Source organism: Crocuta crocuta, unplaced genomic scaffold (genome assembly GCF_008692635.1).
Source record: "Crocuta crocuta isolate KB4526 unplaced genomic scaffold, BGI_CrCroc_1.0 scaffold59-1, whole genome shotgun sequence".
NCBI lineage: Eukaryota > Metazoa > Chordata > Mammalia > Carnivora > Hyaenidae > Crocuta > Crocuta crocuta.
The window spans coordinates 1,757,588-1,781,595 of NW_027551579.1; the positions used below are offsets into that span (position 1 = coordinate 1,757,588).

Genomic DNA, 24,008 nt, shown 5'->3' on the forward strand with positions numbered 1-24,008 from the left:
TTTATTTCCTCTCTTGTTTTTCTCACCAAACTCTAAGGTTTTATTTTTTATTTATTTGTGTGTGTGTGTGTGTGTGTGTGTGTGTGTGTGTATGTCATGCTGCATTTATGTAAAACATTTTAATTCTGGAAGGGTAAGGCATGAAATAAGTGCTTGGAGTAACTTGGGCTTTTTCGGTGCTTTTAAAAAGAGTTTCTAAAGTTAACCCTATCGTGCCCACTTGGCAGGTATTGGAGGCGACTAATTGCATCCCCGGCATTGGTGAGTGACGTTGCTGAGTCGGAGTTGAGACAGCGCATCAGGGGCTAGCCCTGTGCTGTTGGTTTGTGGAGACTGGGCAGGAAAGATTCCAATGTTTCACATCTTTTCAGACTTCAGAGACATGTTTGCCTCCAGCTGGAGAGGGTTGCATAGATGGAGGTTTAGAAGAAAGTAGAATCAGTATCATATCGTTTTGTAAAGAAACCAGAAGTACTCTTGATGGCCAAGCAAGTGCAGATTTAATGGTTGTCTCATTTAGCTTTGTCTTTTTTTTATGCTGGAAAGCAACACTTTGCTTTTACTTGGTGGTGGTGGTGGTGTTTGTAAATAGCGGAACCCATCAGTTTCTGCTTGGGACCCTTGTCCAGAGATCACCAGTGAGAGAATGGCCAGAATTGCACAGAGAACACTTGGAGGCTTAATAAATATTGTGTTGACTTGAAGGTTTACAACTGTACTGGTTCTCTTTAAGAAAAATGTCAACTAAGTCATATTCGGCTCAGTTTTTCCTAGCGGAACTCCATGCAGAACATACATTGAGGTATGTTTGTGTGCTCGAAGAGCTGATCCCCTAAAGAAGAGGAAGCAAGCATAGTCTCACTTACTGAGTGAGAAACTGTTTTGAAACTGGAACCAGTTTCTTCTTTAAAACTATTCCTGGAGTGCCTGGGTGGCTCAGTTGGTTGAGCGTCTGACTTTGGCACAGGTCATGATCTTGTAGTTTGTGGGTTGGAGCCCCTCATCAGGGTCTGTGCTGACAGCTCAGAGCCTGGAGCCTGCTTTGGATTCTGCGTCTCCCTCTCTCTGTCCTCTCTTGCTCACATTCTCTCTCTTTCTTACTCTCTCTCAAAATTAAACATTAAAAATAAATTAAAATAAATAAAACTAGTCCTACTATTTGAAAATCTACCCCTTGGAGAATACCAAGGATATTTCCAAATCCTTGGTCCCTGGGCACGCAGTGGGCACAGAACATCCTTGGGAGGCCGTGAAGTTCATGTGGCTGCTGCTCTGTCCCCCTGCCCCCGACTCTAGAAGTGTCTCTTGTACTAAGTGGCTTAGGCCTGCACTTCCATTTTATGAACACAGGTTCGGTTCCTGTGTTCTGGCTCTCGTCCTCTGCTTCCTGTCTGTGTGTGGAGAGACGTGCACAAAGGAAACAGGTGAAATGTCAGAGTCCTGTCTGTCTCAGTACGAATGAATTTTTAGTCCTCCCTCAGAAGTCTATTAAAAACACACGTATATCACGCCTCTCATATTCTCTTGGTTTTAAAATTTTCCTCCGTAGTCCACGATGACTATTAGAACATGTCACACATTTCAGAGGGATGTAAAGTAAAATTTATTCTCTCCCTTCCCCTCCTCCATTCCACCTCCAGCCTCTGTGTAACCAGTGTTGACACCTGTTTTTTTCTAAATATACAGAAACTCCTATGTAAGGTTGGAGGGTTAGGGCAGGTTCAGGGTGGTTTTTTTAAAAAACAGTTAAATGTACTGTTCGGTATTTTGTTTTTTCCCCACATGGTAGCATATTCTGGACAATGCAATTGGGTTGAGGGGGAGAATATGAAAGCTTCTGACCCAGGGAGGAGCTACCTTGGGGGTGAACATGGGGTGAGCAAAGACTGGCAGGGACGGAACATGTGGCCTGTCCTGGGGCAAGTGCAGCTGCCGCCTTTGGACTTGGGACTATGGCCCCTGGTCATGGCCCTGGTTTAACCCCAGTTAGAGAGGGCACACGGGGCCAGCCTCACTCCTCACATTAGTGGGCTGTGTTCCATGAGGAAAGGTGTGTACCCTGTGCTGTCAGACCGAGTCACCAGAGGCAGCTTGCCGCATACTTCAGTTAGGTCGTTTCAAGGACTGATGGGTGTTTGTTCCTCACCACTGATGTTCCTGGGTCTGGTGGGGGAAGGGGAGTTGGGGCTGAGCCGATGTTGGTAGAAGACTGTTGTTGCTTAGGCCTCTCGGTTCCTTCATGCCAAATTTATTCAGGATCCGCGGCCCCGTATTACAAGTGTGAGGTGAGGTGGAATCGGGGCGAGGAGTGGTGTCCCTCAGGAATGGGGAGCAGGAGCTAGTGCGTCCTGGGTCCACCACTTGGGGTCTGGTTCCCCAGGGGCCCTGGCTGCTACCCCAGCTCATTTGGAGGAAGAAACACAGTCTGACCTGTATGACAGCAAGGTGCAGTCGCCTGGGCTGGTGAGCTCCTTCCATTCAGACAGGCCCTAATGAGTGCAAAGTCACGGTCTCATCCCCTTTGGCAGAGAGCTGAGAACAGAGCCTTCCGCGTTTTGTCACAGACTTTTTTCGTAGCCTGAGTTGACAAATCCATGTCTTCTCTCCCTGAATCCCCCATCTTAGGGTGGAGAGGGAGTCAGTTTTGTTTTACAAGGCACATGTGAAGTTCAGTATTTGGAAGTACGTTGAGACTGTTCTCTGGAAAGCACCCTGTAGGAACACGTTATCTCTAATGGTTCCAAACAGGTCATGTGGGAACTGTCAGTGCTGATGGATATGTTCCTTCCTGACCCCTCTTTTTAGGACCCATACGGCAGTTAAAATAGCTCCCAGATACAGTGCGCCTGTGATCCATGTCCTGGACGCGTCCAAGAGCGTGGTAGTGGTAAGTGCGGGGTTTCCATTAATCTCCATATGTAAAGAGAAAAGAGAAGATTGATTCTTCTGAATAAGGGGTATTTCCCAAGATGATCTTTTTATTTTTGTCCAGTTCTACTAAAAAATGTGGAAGAATATGTGAAGGCTTGATAGGATGGTGTCACTGTACACTGTAGTTGTCTGCATTGCTGGAAGGGGGCCAGGTGGGTGTGTCCTGTGCTTTTAGACCACATCTGAGTCACTGAGAAGCGGTGCCAGGATCCCTGTGACCTTGACACCAACCCAGAGGGAGAGAGATTTTAGCCACTTACATATATTTACAAGTATGAATATATACTGTCTTAACCCCATGCCAAGGCTAAAAGAAATGCAGAATTTTTTAACATGACCTATTTCCAGATAGAAAGACATTTAATTCGGAATGGGCCAGTTGACCCCACCCAGAGAGAGAAAACGTTCTCTAGATGTTCAAAACCCAGAATAATAGGTTCTTTTTCTTGATGAATGTAATAAATAACTCCCGAGTGGTCTTTTCTGTTTTTCTCTGTCACTGAAGCCTAATATCCACTCTCATTATGGGTTTTATGATTTTCATTGAATAAGAGGAAATAACAGCTGGAGGGAATCTGAGTGACCATGTGGTCCAGTGGTTTCCAAGTTTGTTTTAGTGACAGAAACTGTGTCTTCCAGCGATGTCTTACCTGGAAACTCAGCACAGTACAAATAAGAGTGACCCTTCCATCCTTCGTCCCAAACCTCATTCTCAAAAGAGCACAGTTCAAAAGTAGCTCATCTCTGGGGGCACCTGGGTTGGTTGAGCACCCGACTCTTGATTTTGGCTCAGGTCATGGTCTCACAGTTCATGAGTTCAAGCCCCACGTCTGGCTCTGTGCTAACAGTGCACAGGCTGCTTGGGATTCTCCCTCTCCCTCTCTCTCTTCCCCTTCCCCACTCATGTTGTCTCTCTCTCATAAATAAATAAAAACTTAAAAAAAAAAAACCCAAACCTGCTAACCTAGTCTAGCCTTCACATTTGCAGGTGAGGAAAGTTACCGAGTGAGTCTGGTGATTTGTGAGATTATCAGGCGATGATAGCCCTGAACTAGGGTGGCCACGTTTCCTGAGCCGTTTTCCAAAGGCATCTTTCCAGATCTGAATTTATTTATAGGAAGGTTGTATAATAATTGATAACTTTATTAAAAACTAATAGTGTGCCAGGCACTGTGCTGAGTTCTTTACATGGATTTTTCATTTAATCTCCATGAAGCAGATACTCTCATCATCCCTGTTTAGAGATGAGGAAGGAAATAGTCACGGAGAGGTTAGTACCTGTCTTGAGGCCACACATCCATGAAGTGGTAGCATAGGGGATGAAGGCCAGTGGTATTACTCTGTGCTGCTTTAAACACGCTCCCATTAATGTTCAGTGAATCTTCTTTATTAAAAAGGATACAACTAGTGGTACCCGGGTGGCTCAGTCAGCTAAGTGTCCAGCTCTTGATTTCAGCTCAGGTCATGATTGCAGGGTCATGGGATCGAGCCCCGTGTTGGGCTCTGAGCTGGGCCTGGAGCCTGTTCAAGATATATTCTCTCTTGCTTTCTGTCTCCTGTACATTCCCCCACCCCTCTGCTACTTACACTTTCTCTCTTTCAAAAAAAAAAAAAAAAGATACAAGGAAATCAGACTGGAATCATAAAGTCACAGTTTTTATTTGCTGTTGATGTAAACTAATGTCCAAATAAACTAGGTTTCTACAAATTAGTTTCAGAACAGTTTTTTGTATCTTATATTTCAATTGTGCTTTTTAAGGAGCTTGTGTGGAGCTCATGGTTGACTAACTAGTGGGCCACTCTGAGCTGTCAGCACAGAGCCCAACACGGACTTGAACTCACAAACTATGAGATCATGACCTGAGCTGAAGTCAGACGCTTAACAGACTGAGCCACACAGGCGCCCCCGAGTGGGCCTCTTTTTAAGGCTTGTTGCTATTTTCAAATGCTAATGAATGACTGAACATTTCCCATTTGGAGACCAGGCCCTCAGCCCTCTTCAAGTACATGGTGCTAGCATTGCCCTCCAGGTCAGGGGATGACTCTGGCTGGGAAAGAACTGGCCTCTGGATTCCATTTTGAGGATACTCCTTTGCCATCTTGAGCTAAGCAGTAAGGGCCGAACTGGGAGCCAGAAGATGGAGCACAGGCACTGGTGCTCCTTACGTGTCCGTCTAGCTGGACCACCAGCAGGGTTAGCTCTTCGCGGATACAGAGAAGTGGCTGCCTTCTGAAATCACTCAGACATAAGTCCGATGATAAGTCATTTGGATAATTGCAAGTGACACTTTTCAGGATCATTGGTACAGTTTGTTTAGGCTGCTTGTTGGTTCAGCATCTTTGGGGCCAACTGTGAAGTGCATGCCACCAGCCTGTGCTCTGGGTCACTGGCCTAGGCGTTTGAAAGATTGCAAAACATGGCAACAACATGGTAGTTGGGACTTTAGACCTCAGGATGTTCTTGCTTTCTTTCCTTTCTTTCTTTCTTTTCTTAAATACTTATTTTTGAGAGAGTGTAAGTGGGGTAGGGGCAGAGAAAGGGGGGCCAAGGATCCGAGGCAGGCTGTGCAGCAGTGAACCTAACACAGGGCTCGAACCCACAAACTGCAAGATCATGACCTCAGCCTGTCAGACACTCAACTGACTGAGCCATCCGGGTGCCCTCCTTTCTTTTGAAGTAAAAAACAAGGTGCCAGTATTTAGTTCCTTCTGAATTATAAAATATATTTTCAAGTTATTCCCTCTCATCGGGCTATTCTTGTCATCAAGAATAAAGACTAAGAAAAGAGAGAGGCTGTGCTGTGTCCGAATGGTCGGCATGAAAACATATGATGGGGCTGTGGTTTTGGTAGAAAGATCACGAAGATTGGCCTGTATAATTGACCATGAACTTGTTTCCATCAAGCAAGTCAGACTGGGCAGGGAGGGGCTGGCTTGTCACTTTGGCTCTGGGAACAGGGGGCCCCCCAAGGGGTGCCCTGTCGACCCAGTAGTAGCTGTGGCAGAGTATGGTTACGTTCTTCAGATGTTTAGAAAAGCAGACTTTTGCCTTCCCAGAGTATAAAACCTAGCAGAATGCAATATTTTAAACTACTGGTTGCATGTACTTTGGGGAGCGCTGGAGTAGGCGTCCTCTTCCTGCTCTCACAGAGTGCTGCTGGCTTTCCTAAATGAGCAGTCCGTTGAACCAAGGTTAATGTAAGGCTGGGAAGTGCCTTGTGGTGTGAATACTGTCTAGGAGCCTGTTTTTAGCCTCACCACAATGGTCTTTTCTGATTGGGTTCCTTAAGAAAGTGGTCTGGCTTTGTACCAACTCTTAGGGGATCAGCTTGCTATTAGACATGCTTAGAAAAGTCACATAGAATTATAGCCTTTAAAGCCGGTGGGCCCTTGAGCCATCTTCCAGTCGAACTTGCTCAGTTTCACATAATGGTTCTCAGCCTCCCTGCCCTTGTGTGTGAGGAAAAACCCAGCTGGAGGGGCAGAGATGGAGCTGTGTTTTGAACTGATGATGATCAGTAGCAGCCATTTCTCTTTTTCCTTATAATTTCATTTGAACTTTGGTTTTGGCTCTTCTTTCACCAACTTGATAATGCTGGTCATAAATAATATTCAGCAGATCCTAGTTTTACAGTTTACTGAGTAGCCTTGTGTTTGTCAGATGATGGGTTTCCCTTCTTTTCTTAGCCGGTCGTAGTTGACCGTGAAGATGAGCCTCATTCCTTCCACAAGCATTTAGTGAGGAGGCACCTTGCACATGGTAGACACAGAATTAGAAACCAGGAGCTCGAAGTGGTTAAGGTGCAGCCCTATCCTCAAAGGGCTGGTCCTCAACTGAGGCAAGGAGATACGTAGACAGGTACTGAAAGCCTGTGGTAAATGCAATGATGGAGACAGGAACTAGGTATCTTTGAAACACCAAAGAGAGGTACCTAACTAGTGTGTTGTGTGGGCCCCCAAGACCACCTTCACCTTCAGTGATTTGCTAGAAGGACTCACAGAACTCAGAAACGCTGTTACACTGACAGTCATGGTGTATGGCCATGAATCAGCAAAGGCAAAAATGCGAAGGGTGGAATCCAAAAAAGACCAGGCACCAGCTTCCCGATGTCTTCCCCCAGCAGAGTCATGTGGCCAGCACTAGTGATGAGTGACACCGTGTATGGAACACTGCCGACCAGGGAAGCTCTCTTGAGCCTTAGCGTCCAGGACTTCTGTTTGGAGTCAGTCACGTAGGCATGTAGTGCTTTAATCACCTGACTGACCTTAGTTACTCCAGAGGTCAGGCAGATAAAACATGAGCAGGCCCCCTTCCTCCCCATCACATTGTTAGCATAAACTCTCCAGGGTGGCCTGGGGCTCCGGGTAGAGGAAGACTCTTATCAGGCAGTATATTTATTTCAAGGGCTTAAAGCTTATCTTTCAGGAGCCATCAAGGGCTTTCTTTAGAATGTGTGAGATTTGGACATCGTAGATCCACTGAGGCAGCCCTTAATTGCACACCACAGCAGGAATTTGCGAAGCTGGTGTGGGGAGAGGGGATGGCGTTGACAAGGGAATGTTCCTACAGGAAGTGTCACTAGCACTGATCAGTGTTGCCCATGTTTTATATATCTCCGTTTGCTCCTCTGTGGTTCTTGAACTTCCATCTTGCGTTTTCAGTGCTCTCAGCTATTAGATGAGAATCTGAAGGATGAATATTTTGAGGAGATCTTAGAAGAATATGAAGATATCAGACAGGATCATTATGAGTCTCTCAAGGTAAGTGACAAATGCCTACTAGCTTGGGTATTAAAATGATCCTTCATTTTTTAAAAAATATGACTTTATTGTTTAAAGGAGGGTAAAAGGTTTAGCATCATTTTAGAGAAGCCTTGTTTTCGTGTTCGAATTGGAATTCTCTGGTGTCCAAGTTCTTGATAACTTGGGGTTATACTAAAATTAATTTCATTTATTCCACCAAACATTTATTGGGTACACAGTAGGTGTTAGGTGCTGTGCTAGACAGCAGAGCTATGAGAATGAATAAAACCTACCGAGCAGGAGAACAGGAACTGAAACAGCGTATGGAAAATGACTCCCACAGATCCTTGTTCTTGAAATAACGGAAGAAAATGAAGACATTAGTGGATTGTCTGCCTCTCTCCCTGCCCAGCGTGACCATGCAGAGCAAAGTTTCAACAGCTGTCCTTCTCTAGATAAGCTTCAGGGAATCCTTGGAAAGGAGGCATAATTGCTCTTTAGAAGTCACTGGAATATTTCTGCCTGGTTCATCTGCCCGTTGGGCCTTGTCCATAGAGAGGTGCATTTTGGGGGTGGTGAGGCGAGGGAAATGAGACAACAAACAGCAGGAAGAAAAGCGGTGTTTGTGAGGTGGTGACCAGCCCAAGATACTGTGGCTGGCTTTCTGCCCCTTAGGTTTGCCTACAGTTGAAAGTTTCTTAGTTCTGCCCTCTGGTCCTGGGGGCCGTTGACAACAGGCCAGGTAAGCCTGTTCTAGAAGCACAGACAGGACACTGCTCCCAGAAGGGTACCGGTCAGCCTTGTATCTACCCATCAATAGTTAATGGATATTTATTGAATCCTTACTCTCTATTGTTCGGCTGCTGATGTGAAGCTATCACATTAGGTGGAAAAGGAAGAGCTTTTCAGGATATGAATATTCATTAATGAAAGCATTTGTGGGCTTTTTTTCCTTCTCTCTTCTCTCTCTCTCTCTCTTTTTTTTTTTTTTAACAAAAATACTTTCATAGTAGCAGCTGGAAAGTTAAGAGTCTCTGACTAAATGAATTCTCTCTTTTTCATAGGAGAGAAGATACTTGACCTTAAGTCAGGCTAGAAACAACGGTTTCCATATGGACTGGCTGTCGGAGCCTCCTCCAGGTCTGTTTGGCTGTCGTTAGAGAAAGGCTGTGGGTGATAACGTGAGCTGGAGAGAGGTTTGCATTCAGCTGGCTGGGAATCAAACAGGCAGCTAGAGATGCTTGATCATGTCTAACAATGGTGATGAAGGACATTGAAGATTGAAAATAAAAGTAAATAGGTACCATATGTGGAGGACCGGACTATGTCCCGAGATTGCCCAGCATGTCTGAGTGCTTTGACACAACCCCATAGTGAATGCTATTAGCCCGCTTAAATGTGAAGACCCCAAGTTTTGGGTAAGAGCCCAAAAGGTTATTGGGTTCTGTCTCTGGCCTGACTTCTGACCCACACTCCCTCCTCTGTGCTGGGCTCAACTGCTATCCCTACCCCGCAGCCTGATGCAGGTTCTGGGCGGTACAGTTACTGAGTGGCCAGGCCCCAGGGCTGGCATGTAGTGTCTGAGACTGAAGACACCTTCACACTGAACAGACCTTTAGAACATTCCAGCAAAGCTGGAGCTGCTGTTTGTTGTTTGCTCTCTCCCATTTTCTCTCTGAATGCTTCCCTCTTTTTGTTTCTTTTATTTGTTTTTTTCCCCTTTATTATTTCCGGCCAGCTCTCTTGCCTTACAGAGGTGTTCAGGAGGGAGTAAAATATGGAGGGTGTTTGACACACTCATGGCCCAGACAGGGTGAACAGGGGTTGTATTCATTGAGTCCGTATCTCTAAGGTAATACCTCGGATCCGCTCTCCTTGCTCACAACGTCTTTGTTCTGCGGATCCTCGGCAGACTCGAGAGCATTAAATTGGAAATGTAGGTGAGCTTGGCTCTGATTTCCATCCTGCTGAGCCCACCGTGATTTAGTAGGAGGAGCACCATGTCAGGAGTCGGGACGCCTGTTTCTAATTCCAGTTTGGCTCCTGGCTGCGAATCATTGACTGACCTTACGCATCTTGTGTCCATGTTCGGACAGCTTCTAATGTGTGAGGAGGAGTTACCCTATGAAAGGTTGTGAGACTAAGAGAAGATAAACCTTTGAAAAATGTAAATTACTATATCATCTATTATTTTCTCTTTACCTTTCACTATGATTGGAAAAATCTCACAAGGGAAAGTCCATTTTAACCAAGTCAAACATCCAGACACAGTTCAGTGGGGACATTCCTCTGAAGGCCCACGGCACCAGGCGGCAGTCAAATGGCCACTTGTCCCCAGTGCGGGGCCCCTGCGAGGCCTGGACCTGCTGCTTGAACGCATGGCCCTCAGAAGTGTTTTTGAGGACAACCCAGTCTGAGAGAGTTGCAGGAAGTCAGTAAAGGGAAAAAGAAGGGTTCTCTCAAGGTCATTGGTGGTAAAATTCAAGACCGACATCCCTCAGTGACTCTGCGATGGCCTTTCTCCCTGCCTTTCCCGGCAGGAGGACACATTCATCACAAGGAAATCTGTAGTTTCTTTCTAAGTGTCAAAGCAACATACGAGAATGTGATGATTCTGAATAGAATCTGAATAGATTCTATTCTGAATAGAAACGTGATCAGGAGCAAATGAGAAAGAGCTACTGCGAGCATGTGTGAAAACATAGAGATTTCCAGCAAGAGTAAGAAGCAGCTCACACATCTCCTGCACCACTGCCTCACATCCACCTCTTACTGTCTGAGGAGACAGAAGTGCTCTCGAGACTTTGGTGTTATCCCAGTACCTGAGATTAGCAGCATGGTGTAAGTTCTCTGATCCCTGTTTACAGAGCAGGAAGCTGAGGACAGGGGGCAGGGAAGCTGGCGGTGTGGTCATCACTTCCAACCCCGCTGACCCGCTGCAGGCAGGGTGCCGGTGTGCTGCTCTTCATAATTCCTCATCATTATTCAACTCAGGTCCTACTCTAGACTCACAAGGGGTGTGAAGCACGATAGGTTGAACATGTGTGAATACCTCTAGCCACCTCAGAAATAACCTGGTGCCCATTTTAAAAACAAAGCAATACCGGGGCATCTGGGTGGCTTGGTTGGTTAAGCTTCCAACTCTTGATTTGGGCTCAGGTTATGATCTCATGGTTCATGGGTTTGAGCCCCGCCTGGGGCTCTGTGCTGACTGCGTGGAGCCTTCTTTGAATCCTCTGTCTCTCTGTCTCTCCCCTGCTCATTCACTCTCTCTCAAAAATAAACATTAAAAAAAATATGTAAGTGGTGAAAGCTGCCTGTGTGCCCACTCTCCCCTGCACAATCCTGAATTTGATTCTTTGTTTCTGTGCATTTCCTTATACTTTGCCTATGTATATGTGTACCAGTGGGAAGTAGAGGTTACTGATTCACGTTTTTACTGTTCTGGTAAGTGGTTTACTGTATGTGTCTTTGTATAATGACATTCACTTTAGTATTGTCTCCATCTGACAAGCGAAGAAAAACGCTTTTTTTCTCTCAGACCAAAGGGGAGAAGGAAGAATTTCTAAGGGCTGGTGTAGAAGCTGCGTGGGAATGGGAGTTTTATATAAGATTCGCTGCAAAATTTACAGTTCCTCTCCTTGTAAAACAGCCCCGACCAGAGGGAGGGAGAGTGTGGGGGCCCAGAGCTGGACAGAGCTGGCCCGGAGGCGTCTCGCAGATCCCTGCTGCGTCTGTTAGGCGCTTTGCCCCAGGCTCCGGCACTGGTGTTGACATCAGTACTTATTTTTACAGTGAAGCCCACATTTCTTGGGACTCGGGTCTTTGAAGACTATGACCTGCAGAAGCTGGTGGCCTACATCGACTGGAAGCCTTTCTTTGATGTCTGGCAGCTCCGTGGCAAGTACCCGAATCGGAACTTTCCCAAGATATTTAAGGACAAAACTGTAGGTTCGTTCAGCAAATGCTTCCTTTCTGCACTGATAGTCGACACATAGTATTGGGACTTTGAAGGGGAGAGCAGGTGGAGACCAGAGGATTTGGATTCTGTAGGAGATGGTTTATTGTTATAATCTAATATGTGGGCTATTGTTTACCTCTTCAGTGGTTTGAAGCTGCTACGTTGGTCCTTATTTATGGACTGTGGTTGGCGTTTTGTTTCTCTGTTCTTTAACAAGCCAGGCTCTTTGTTTGTTACCAGGGATAAACGAACCCCTGCCCCCTGGGGTGTGGCTGGGAGCTGGTACAACCTGTGGTGATGAGGGTTCTCACACAGCCTGCCGAGCTCCTGCCATGGAGCTGAGCCCAGGGTTCTGTGTACCCAACATGAGACAGACCTCAGACTGGGAGGTCAGGGGAGGCTTCCTGGCGGAGGTGGTTTTGAGCTGCATTTGGAAGAGCAAATGGGAGTTACTGAGGCTAGGACTGGGGGTGTGAGATGGCACCAGAGAAGAGGATGTCCCAGGCATAGGAGACAGGGGACAAGAAGGCACAGTCACAGGTGCCCATTTGGGGAAATGCCAGGAGTCCCATGTGCCTGGAGCACTGGTTGGGGGAAGGGATTTGGGGCAATTGGCAAGAGAAGTGGGAATGAGTGGAGTTCTAGCCCCACCCCCAAAACCTGCCCCCAGAGGCCTGAGGTCACTCAGAGGATCAGGAAAGAGCCAGATGAGAGCAGAGTGGCAGGTGGCATGCTGGGAGTGTGAGAGGAGCCCCTGATTTGGCTGAAGCCACTGATTTGGGGCTGGGCCACGCTTGCCCCCGAGACCTGCCGCACGTCCCCAGAGCCCTCTGGGAGGTCGGTGGGGTGATGGGCACACAGGAAGGTGGGTGATGGAAGGGTCTGGCCTGCTCTGTCTGGCAGACTGCGCTGGGAGCCACACGTCACTCTCTCTGCCTGTTGCTGCCTGGAGGCACGTCCATGGTTTGTGCTGGGGAGACAGAGCGGGCGGGGGGTCAGCAGAGCCGCCAGCCCTCAGCTGCTCCCCTTAATCGTGCTGCTCACAGGCACCAGTGCAGTATTTGAGAGGAAAGGAGGGTGACCAGAGACCATGGCTCCGGAGGGGTGGTGGCTTTAGGAAGAAATGGTTTTTGCTGATGACCGCTGGCATTTTTAGGTGAATTCTGACAATATTTTCCTATCAGGTGAAGAGGCCAAAAAAGTCTATGATGATGCCCAAACCATGCTGACAGCACTGATTGGTCAAAGGAAGCTCCGAGCCAGGGGCGTGGTTGGGTTCTGGCCCGCACAGAGCGTGGAAGATGACATCCACCTATTCGCAGAGGATGCGGTGCCCCAGACCGCAGAGCCCATCGCCACCTTCCACGGGCTCCGGCAGCAGGTACGGAGCCACACCGACAGCCCCGCTGCTGGCGGAAGCACTGAACAACCCTAAGTACGAATTGAATAAGTCTGAGCTTTGTGCACATGACAGGGCTGCCCCAGTTCCCCCCAAATGACCGTGCACAGGCCCGAGGCCAAGGTGTTTGTGAGGACGATGGAGGGAAGAAGCCAGTGTGGGCAGAGAGGCTGGCCGCTTGGGCACCTGCGGGACTCCGGTGAAGCACAGACGCTCATCTTGTTCCTAAACCTGGGTTTGCAGGCATGCATGTTACTTAAAACAGGCCGGTGGGTCCCCTTCTCAAGGGGAAGACAGGCGGGGACAAACATTTGCTGCATGTCTGGGAGATGCTGGAAGGACCATCATGTTTCACATCCACACAGCCTTGTCGCGGGCATTCCGGCAGCAGGAGGAACAGAGGCCCATGGGATGGAGCCAAGTGCGCGGCAACCAGAGCGTGAGCCTGGCCTGTGATCACCGGCTTCCCTCTGCACAGCCGCCTCTCATGCTCACCCCGCGACAGTGCAGATGTCCTGTGCATGGCCTGTAGCTGCTACAAAACACAGTTGTCCCCATCCAGAACTGGAGCCAAGATTCACCAGGGTCGTTGGCACAGGGTGGCGGTGAATTTCCCTGTGAGGTGTCACTTCCGTTTCCAGCCATTCAGAGTCAGAGCAGTAGTATTGCTTTTAATCGTCACCGCGATGTGATTCATAATGACAGGTGTTTTAACTATAACCATATCTGAAGGGATTCTTAAATTTGGGACGTTAAATGATGCCGTACAAGCTCACCGAGGGCGGCTGCGCCACCCCAGATGGGTCAGCGAGTCAGTGGGCGGCACCATAAGCTTCAGGGCTAGTGCTTGCTTGCTGGCCCTGGAAATAGGCACAGCCTCACTGACACCGGCCAGAAAATGGTTCTCATTTTCTCCGCGTTCCCACCCCTGCTCACTCGGAGCCAGTCACTCGGCTTTCACGGGTGTGACTCGGCCCTCAGGCCTCTGCCCAGTTTCTCGTCCTTCAGGTCCTGTGTCCTCTGATCTCTTGTTACGTCCAAACATTCATGTCCTAACCAGGCAGGCTGTGTGTTAGGGCATCTAATGTAATGACTTCTCAGTGTGCACGTTACCCATTCACGTAGCTCTTTCTTTCAGTGCTCTGGAAGGTTCTGGCTGCTCCAGGAGCTTTCAGTCTCAGCGGCTGTGGTGGCTGTCTCTTCTCAAGTGCTGTGGGGCTCTGTGACCCGTCTCTCTTTGTGGGGCCGGGAAGCTTTGTGTCTCCCTCTGGCTTTTGTTAGCAGAGAATATATAGCTAGAAAGCCGCTCCTCCCTACATAGCTGTCCCCGAGGTTGGTGACATTTCCATGGGGCTGTTATCAAACACCTGCTGGCCGGCAGCCATTTAACCATTTTCTGACCAGCGTCGGTGAGGCTGTGCTGTTTCCAGGGCCGGCTAGCGAGCACCAGCCCTGAAGCTTCTGGTGCCGCCCACTGATTTGCTGACTGGCCTCTTGGCGTATAGCAGTCAGAAGCTATGTTGTGGGGTCAGACCCCTGCCCCTGTCGCCATCTGACACTGAGCTACCTGGTCATGCTCTCCATGCCTCAGGTTCCCGTCTGTGAAGTGGGGCTGGTGGCATCATGTATTTCCTTCACATAGTTGTTGACAACATTACATTAGTGAATTCTTATAAAGCACCAGCCAGCAGTGCCTGACGTACAGTAAACACCCGGTGAATAGTAGATTTAGCTGTTTACCTTCTCAGCAAATACTTGCGGATTGTGAAATAGGTTTGAGACCTGATTTGTCAGTGGGGTGAGAGCCCATCATCAGAGGAGAGACTCTCAGAAGCCGGTCCTGCTCAATTCTCAGTTCGGTTCCAGGCTGGCCCAGGGGCGGCCTCAGCCATCTCCCACAACACCACCACGGCAGGCAGCTTCNAGCCGCGTCTGTTGATGTGAAGTAGAGGCCTGTGCATTTGGGGGATCCCTCTTAGGTTTTTTTGTTGTTGTTTTTGTGTTTTAAATTTTTTAAAAATTTCATTTATTTTGAGAGAGAGAGGGCGTGAGCAGGATAGGGGCAGAGAGAGGAAGACACAGAATCTGGAGCAGACTCCAGACTCTAAGCCATCAGCACAGAGCCCAATGTGGGGCTCAAACCCATGAGCAAGATCGTGACCTGAGCCAAAGTCAGATGCTCAACCGACTAAGCCACCCAGACGCCCCAGGTGGATCCCTTTTGGATGTAACCTGAGGGTTTAGTGCTGATCTTGAATTGAAAACCCTTCAGGGGGAGTCTTTTCTGATACGAATGTTTGGGGTTCCAGTTTCTAGCGTGGTGCCTGGAGGCGTTCAGGGAATGTTTGGCCTGTGTGTGAATGAGCAGATTCCGTGGTTTCTTGACCATATGTGATGTCGTGTGTTTCTTAAAATCTAATTTCATTTGTTTATTCAATAACTATTTATTGGATACTCACTCCGCATCAGGCCCTCTTCTAAGTGCTGGGGATGTGACAGTGAACAAGACAGACACCCCTGTGTGAACCTTAGGGCTATCTGGAAAGAGCAGACTGCTGTCCTCTGCTAACCACCCATCCAGCCGCTGCTTGGTTTTCAGGCTGAGAAGGACGCCGCCAGCGCGGACCCCTACTACTGCCTCTCGGACTTCATTGCACCCCTGCACTCGGGCGTCCGCGACTACCTGGGCATGTTTGCCGTTGCCTGCTTCGGGGTGGAGGAGCTGAGCGGGGCCTACGAGCAGGAATGTGATGACTACAGCAGCATCATGGTCAAGGCTCTGGGAGACCGACTGGCCGAGGTAGCACCAGAACAGGTTTCTGTGTCTGGCCCCCTCGCTGTCATGTTGGCGTCCCCTGTAGATTCCTCATCTTCCTATGCATGGTGTGGGGTCACCTGAGCCATGGAGAGGTCTCCTCCCCTTCCTCTGAGGCTGACAGTGGAGGACCTGGCAGCTGTAATGGTCCTGGTTTCTCCATGTGGCCCCTGTCCTCTGTAGACCGTCAGGGAAGTGTTTCAGTTCAAGGGCCTGGAGTCCTCAGACGTTGAATATGATATGTCAGAGCCTGGGCTGAGGCCAAGGCCCTCTAGAGAGCAGCCAGTGAAGCGACAGGCGAGAACCCAGCCCGTCCCCTCTTGCCCACTCGGTCCTGGTTGTGGTGCAGGTGGGGGTGCCCCAGGCGCCCCTGACGGCCCATGGGGCGGTGGGGGGGGACACCGATGGGGGAAGTCCTTTCCCTGCCCAAGCACACCTCACCCGCCTGCAGGCCTTTGCAGAGGAGCTCCACGAGAGGGTCCGCAGGGAGCTGTGGGCGTACGGCAGCTGCGAGCAGCTGGACACTGCCGACCTGCGCAGGCTGCGCTACGAGGGCATCCGCCCGGCCCCCGGCTACCCCAGCCAGCCCGACCACACTGAGAAGCTCACCATGTGGAGGCTGGCTGACGTGGAGCGCTGCACGGGTACGTGCCCGGGGCTGGCGAGCACTGCCCCTCCCCGCCAGGGACACGGGTGTGCCTTTCCCACCGAGACGCACCTGCGGTCACAAATCTAGAAATACAAAACCCCATCCTTTCTCACTTGCAGCTGTGTATCCGTATTTTACATCCATATCATTATGCCACAATCTTTAAACATTTTTTTAATGTTTGTTTGGTTTTGAAAGAGAGAGAGACACAGAGAGAGAGAGAGAGAGAGGATAAGTGGGGGAGCGACAAGAGAGAGAGGGAGACACAGAATATGAAGCAGGCTCTATCTAGGCTGTCAGCAGAGAGCCCGATGTGGGGCTTGAACGCATGAACTGGGAGATTGTGAACTGAGCTGAAATCAGACACTCAACCAACTGAGCCATCCAGGTGCCCACTCCCCCGTCTTTAGATTGATCACTTTTCCGTTGCTTTCTCTTCACCTATGAGAGGTGAGAATTTAGCTCATCACAGTCCCCCGTGTGCCTCCCGCCCCATTTTCCTGTTGCAGGGCTGTCACTGTTGTTATCTCCGCTGGCGACCTTCGTGACCTTTAGTACCATAGTCCACACCGCCTCCTCTTCCTCCCACCACTCACAGACTGTCTCTGGACACTAGTCTTGTATAAGACCCACCCTGTCCCTCAGCTCTTTCCTCTCTTGGCTTTGACTCTATTGACACAATTCACAGTTACAGTGGAATTAGTCAGTAATCAGAGGCGTGCCATTGGTGCTGATGAAGCGGCGGGAACTTAGGTTTAGGTGAGGGACTGGGGCGTTTGGATGTGGGCGGGCAGGAATGGTGTGGCCTACAGGAACCATAATGTACAGATTAAGGCCTTCCCTGCCATCAGCCACCCGCTGACCTCTGGCAGAGCACTTCCTCTCTGTGTTCCGCCCCCGTCCATGAAATGAATGGCTTAGAGGACATGGTGTTCCCCCTGAGTTCCTAGCCCCTAGGCAGCCCCGAGTCCTGCTGTGGGCCCTTTCTCAGGGTGTGACCGTTCAGGGCCTGGAGTTCAGATGGCGCTTTCCTCACGGGGTTGGGACAACTCATCTGGGGGCTCAGGCCTAGGAGCAGACAGAGGCCTCTGTAGTCGATCCTGGAAGATTGATGCGGGGGGGGTGGGGGGTTATACATCTTCATGCTGTGTCATGTGTCCCCTCAAAGGCATGAGCTCACTTTCATCCACATGTTCAGCAGGAGTCTCACTGGGTGCTAGCAGCTGCCAGGCCCCGTGTGGGGCACCGAATCAGTGACCGTGTTTCCCCACTTTGCTCTCTCCAGGCATTAGGTTAACAGAATCATTAGCAATGACACCTGCTTCAGCGGTATCCGGCCTCTACTTCTCCAATTCCAAGTCCAAATATTTCGCAGTGGGGAAAATTTCCAAGGATCAGGTGAGTTAGCTGTTGCATTTGTGTGTGGTTTCCCTCAGTGCCATTCTTATTTAAATGGAACAGTGGAACCTGGTTTATTTTCCATGAGAATGGGAATACACAGGGAGGAAAAACACGGCAAAATTTACCCCAGTTAATGTCTTAAATTGTTTCAGCTCTTTACCTGGAATCTTGCCCTCCCATTTTGCATAGACACCCCCCGCCGCCCCAGCACTCACACCCACACTTTAGCCTCCAAGCACCAGACATGCACTGCATGTTGTTTTCTGCCCAGAGAATAAGGCAACTCGGTGAACAGATACATCTCCATATCTCTTAAACTCTAGAGATTACTATTAAGACAAGAAATGGAAGGCATTTAATGTTTCTGGCAAATCCTGTGGAAATTTCCCTTCAGAAGGTCTTATCGTTTGTGGTTTGATACGCTGCTTTTAATCTTTTGCAGATTGAGGATTATGCTTTGAGGAAGAACATGTCTGTGGCCGAGGTTGAGAAATGGCTGGGACCCATCTTGGGATACGATACAGAGTAACTTCTATTTAAAAATCCTTCTCTGCACTTGATGATCCTCAAGGAAATACGGTCTAGAGTGCCTTTAAAAACAGCAGCAACAGTAGCAGCAGACAAGCAGGCCTCGGTCCGTGACATTTGCTTTGCCTCAGGGTTTGGAAGACTGACTGGTGGGACCTCGTGGAGGTGCAGGCCTTCCTGTGTCCTTGGAAAACCAGTGGCTCTTTTCCAGGGGACCTTGACTGATGAGCAGCAAACAGATCTGTCCGGTGGTGTCCCCGGTCCCTCAGGGACAGGGACAAGCTGGAGATACAGGGCTTTTGCATTTCAAAGCAGGGCAGTTTGCTTTTTTCATTTTTACCTTGGGTCTAGGAGGCCTCTTATTATTTTTTTCCTTTTTCTTGGTCTCTTAGAAAAGAGCCTGAAGCTTGGCTGAATTGAGAAATGTATGAAAAATGTGACCGCTTGGCAAAAGCACACTGTGCCACTTGGGCATCTTAATGCAGATGGTGGCAGTGGTAAACTGGCCCGGGACGGAGTGCGACTGTGCTCTGTCTGGAAGACCTCATTTTCTAAAGTCGCAGTTCCATGGGTATGGAGTCCCCTTCGCAGAAGGCCATTGACCCTCAGAATCGCTCAGCCGTTTGCCCCAATGTGGCCAAATACAGCGGGTTCTCCCAGCATTTCTGTTTCTTCTAATTCCTTATTCCCTTGCCCTGGGGTGGGGAGAGAATGGGGTGACTGAGGGTCGCTAACATCTCGGAGCTGTTTTCTGGGGCTGAGTAGGCTCCCCAGGGCCAAGGCGTCCTGGGTGGCCGTGGACGGTGAAAAGCGTCGTGATCCCACTCAATCTGTGCGTTTCCACACCGACCCAGCTGTAGGCTCCTCAGCCTGGGCCTGGCCCTCTCCGGGGCTACTTAGCAAGTGGTGGGTGGTGCCCCGAGCTCAGCACCTAGCAGGTCCTCCCGGAAAGGGAGCGGGTTGATGCAGGTGGACAGGTACTGGGGAATGCAGGTGGCGATGGCTGCGTTGACTCCCTGAGGGCTCTTTCTGGAATCAGACCCCCATTTACACTGCGGCTGGGACCCAGAAGCTGCCTCCCATGTCCCATGAACCTTGGGACCCGTTTTCTATGTGACAGTGTCTCCCTCGCTCTTGGGGGAGGTCCTGCTTCCCAGATCAGCCCTGTCAGATGTGCATTCAAGGACCTTGGAGGTGAAGGGGGAAACCGGAGGAAATGAGACCCCCACAGATTTGCAGTGTGCGCACGGGGACTCACAGAACAGCTTCCCTTTCCAGCTGTGCTGGGCCGTTAGAGCAAAGACAGCTGTGTGCTTCTTTATGTACAGTTTGTTTCTTGCGTGAGAATGGGACTTGCTTTCCTGAGACGGTTGGAGGACTTCCTTTCTGTTCCATAGCAGGTATGTCATTCTTGGTATATTCTTCCGTGAGAAAGAAGAACTCCTCCAAATAGCTCACGGCAGTTTATCAGAGTTCCAGTTGTTAAGTCTCCTGATTTCATTCAATATTTGCCATCTCTTCCCTCAGCTTATTGTGTGATAGAATGGCTTCCTTCTTTGTTGTTGTTGTTGTTAAGTTTACCTATTTATTTTCAGAGAGAGTGAGTGAGTGTGAGCGAGGAAGGCAAAGAGCCCAGCGTGGGGCTTGAACCCACATGGGAGATCATGACCTGAGCTGAAATAGTTAGATGCTTTACCGACTGAGCCACACAGGCACCCCTAGAAAGGCTTCCTTAAATGTACTGTTCATATAATCCCATGATGGATGCCTTGTTTCCTGAAGACAGAAACAATTTGTGTAAGTTTGAGTGCCTGTATGTTCATGAAAGAGTATACGATACAAGTTGAAAACCCCTCCCTTCGTAAATGTCAGGCGACTTCGAAGGCAGGGAGGTGGCCATTCTGAACTTTTCCGTGTCGTCTTTTCCATGTCGGTGCCTGCACGTCCCAAGCCTCTTGTCACCATCTGTGACCATCGTCATTTTCACGGAACATCCCACATTATTTTTTCCTCTGAGGAGGACTTGCTTGGAATCTTCCCCTCTCTCTGCTGCATTGAGTCTGGTTTTGGGATGGTGGTTGAGAGCAGGTTTGTGAAATCTCATTTCTCCTTTGAGATATTCCCTAACGTTGTCTCTACATTTACAGCTGACTCACGTCGAGACTAGTCCGCCTTCATTCTGGTTCTCTCTTGTACGCCTTCAACAGATAGTGAGTGTCCCCCACCTTTTCCCTGCTTCTCTCCCAAACCCGGTGAAGTTAGGTTTTTACCTGCCTCTCCTGGCATCAGTGACCTCTCGGGTCAGATGCAGGGGGCCTTCCCAGTGATTCTCCTCTCTGTGCGCTTCGACAATACAGACCACTTCCTTCAAAACCCTCCTTTACCTGATTCCCCCTTGACACCGCTCTCTGGTTCTCCTTCTGTGTTTCTGATCACTTCTCGGCCATTTTTGATTTTTCTTCCTCTGCACTTTTAAATCCTGCTGTCCCCAAGGGCCTGTCTTCAATGACCTTCTTAGCAGGTGTAGTTTCACTGGATGATCTCATGGACTCAGTATCTCCGTCTAGGCCTGTCCCGCAGAGCACAGCATACATCCCACAGCCCCTTCCAGGAGGGCCTGCAGACCTCTCAGCCCTAGTGCATCTCATCTCACAAATCCTGAGACTCCGTCACGAAGCACAGTGCTGTCACTCCAGCAAGGGCCCTCACACTCAGCCCATATCGTCTTTGGCTTAGACTGAGCAAGTGTCTAAAAAGTTAGCACACGAGAGACACACTTAGCCTACTCTACTTGGGATGGCCATAGAGAAACCTCAGGAAGGCGATGCTTAGACACAGGCTTAGATCAGGCTTAGACAAAGGCCTGATCTGGGACTTGAGGGATAAAGATGAAGATGCAAGGTAGGAACAAGTGAACAGGTGTCTTTGTTCATGAACAGGAACGTTAAGGTGGTAAAGGTATCACATGTACCCAGATTGGTTTATAGGGGTCAGTATCGTTTCCAACAGAAATTACAGTAGAGGTTTTGTTAAACGGGACAGGCAGATGTTTAAATTTATATGGAAAATCAAAGGACTCAGAATGGCTGAATGCTTCTAACCATGAAGCAGGGGTTATAAGTTAGTGAGTTTTGTCCAGTGCATGGTGCAGAGGTGGGCATGCTGAGCAGGGCCATGAAATAAGGAGCCTGGAAAATGTTGACCTTTAAGAGGTGGCAGTGGCAGCTGGACACATAGGGGACAGGTGGGGTGACTCCATCCATGGTGCTGGAGCTGTGTCTACCATATGGGAAAAGCGAAATTCGATTTCTGCCTCTCATGTTGTTTAACAACCAATTCCAAATATATGAAGGTCTTAAATGAAAAAAAGAAAAAATAGTGTCTACATGAGCAAACCTGAGGGCAGGAAAGAACCCCCTGAGACATAAAGGACTAATCACAAAAGAGAAGATGATTATATCAACTTTTAAAAATACAGACTTCTCTTAAGCTGATAAACCAACTAAAGTAGTGAAAAGACAAGTTCTGATGTGAGGTATTTACAATATGATTAGTTGACAAAGGATTAGCAACCAGAATCTATAGGGGCTCCTATTTAAGAAACAAACCCAACAGAAAATTAGACTGGAAAAGGCATTTCACAGAAGAGGAAATACATCTGGCTTATAAATAAGTGGAAGCATTGGAGGTCAGGGAAATACGAATTAAGACCACAATGAGATCCCACTTTGCATCCATGAGATTTGCAGAAATGGAGCTTAACAGGAACCAGGTGCCAGAGAAGGTCTGTGAGAGCTTGCGTGACATGGGCGTGAGAACAGCTCTCCCTCCCCCAGTTGAACTCTTGCACGCCTTAGGATCTGGCTTATGATTTGGGCTGCCCCTTGGAGATCCAACAAACTTCTTACATGTCCCAGGAGGCATGTGCAAGCATGTTCATAGTAACACCTTTGTAATAATCAGTAACCGAAAACACAGAAATGTCCATCTGTCTGTGGGAGAATGGATAAGTAAGCTAGGTATAGTCACACTAAAGGGTATTTATTCAGTAGTACAAACGAGTGAACTGTGGCTGTACCTGACAAATCAGAGTGATTCTCAGGAAATATTACCAAAAAAAGCAAGCTCCAGGAGACCATATATGCTATGATGCTATTTTTATTGAGCTCAAAACCAAAGAGTATATTGTCTAAGCATATGTAAACAGTAAAACTATGTTGTAAAATGAAGAAAAACCAAAGTTCAGCAGAGTAATTAACCCTGAGAGTGGAAAGCTGAGCAGACCTTCGAGGGACACATCGCTGGATGCAGATCGTTCATCAGATTCTGAGTCTTGGGTTGTATGGTAGTCGATGGCTGTTTGACGTACTCTTTATAATGTAACAGTTCTATTTATGTGAAATGTATTTAATGCATGTATTAAGTGTATTACAAAATAATAAAGACAGAATAATAAAAATCTGGGATGGTGACTTTGTACCTATACTGTGTATGTGTCAAATCTTTTTTTTGTTTGTTTGTTTTTTCAGAAAGAAAGGACCTTTTGGCCAGAGTGAACAGCCATGCAGAGGCAGGGGCCGAGGGGGCTTTGTGTGCGTGCAGTGGTGCCGTGGGGCGAGGGCCATCGTGGCTCCCCGTGTTGGGCTTTGGTGAATGAGTGGATGGCATCATCATTTGCTATGGCACAGAATGGAGGGAGAGGGAGACAAATTTGACTTTGAATATAGGCAATCAGATATGTGACTTTGGAATTTAGGAAGACTGGCCTTAGGATTGGGAGGCTTCGGTGTGGAGGTGGAGGTCAGGCTGCAAGAGTGGACGGGCAGCTTGTGGAGAATGTGAGGAGCACAAGACAGAGCCAGACTCCAGGACCTGGGGACGGGGGTGCAGCTCTGTGGAACTTTGGGGGCTGCGGGGACCATTGGCAGACTGTGTTGGGTTGATGATTGAATGGGAAGTGAGGAAGCTGTCTGTTATTTAAGGAATATTGGGTGTTGGGCTTGATAAGTTGTTTATAGACTTTAGATACTAACCCTTTATCAGAGATGTCATTTGCAAATATCTTCTCCCATTCCGTAGGTGGCCTTTTAGTTTTGCTGATTCTTTCCTTCGCTGTGCAGATGCTTTTTATTTTGATAAAGACTACGTAGTTTGTTTCTGCTTTTTCACATGCCTCAGGAGACATATCTAGTAAGAAGTTGCTCTGGCCAAGGTCAAAGAGGTTGCTGCCTGTGGTCTCCTCTAGGCGTTTGATGGTTTCCTGTCTCACATTTAGGTCCTTCATCCATTTTGGATTTATTTTTGCATATGGTGTGAGAAAGTAGTCCAGTTTTACTCTTCTGCATGTTGCTCTCCAGTTTTCCTAATACTGTTTGTTGAAATTTGACATCCAAAAAACAATCCAGTTAAGAAGTGGGCAGAAGACATGAATAATCATTTTTTTCCAAAGAAAACCTACGGATGGCTAACAGACACTTGAGAAAATGCTCAACATCACCCATCTATAGGAAAATACAAATTAAAACCATGATGAGATACCACCTCACACCTGTCAGAATGGTTAAAATTAGAGCACAATTAA

General features: G+C 48.4%; 1 protein-coding gene across 1 annotated transcript in view; it reads left to right on the top strand.

Annotated features, from left to right (window-relative positions):
* Positions 1-22,910, top strand: part of MTR (5-methyltetrahydrofolate-homocysteine methyltransferase) — a 104,129-nt gene extending 81,219 nt beyond the window's left edge. Inside the window, exons 24-32 of the mRNA XM_077751699.1 lie at positions 2,806-2,887; positions 7,594-7,692; positions 8,739-8,814; positions 11,470-11,625; positions 12,820-13,016; positions 15,634-15,834; positions 16,301-16,493; positions 17,784-17,896; positions 18,342-22,910. Of these exons, the coding sequence (XP_077607825.1) occupies positions 2,806-2,887; positions 7,594-7,692; positions 8,739-8,814; positions 11,470-11,625; positions 12,820-13,016; positions 15,634-15,834; positions 16,301-16,493; positions 17,784-17,896; positions 18,342-18,428 (1,204 nt within the window). The 3' untranslated portion in view covers positions 18,429-22,910. The remainder of the gene's footprint in view (positions 1-2,805; positions 2,888-7,593; positions 7,693-8,738; positions 8,815-11,469; positions 11,626-12,819; positions 13,017-15,633; positions 15,835-16,300; positions 16,494-17,783; positions 17,897-18,341) is intronic.
* Positions 22,911-24,008: the final 1,098 nt, after the last annotated feature.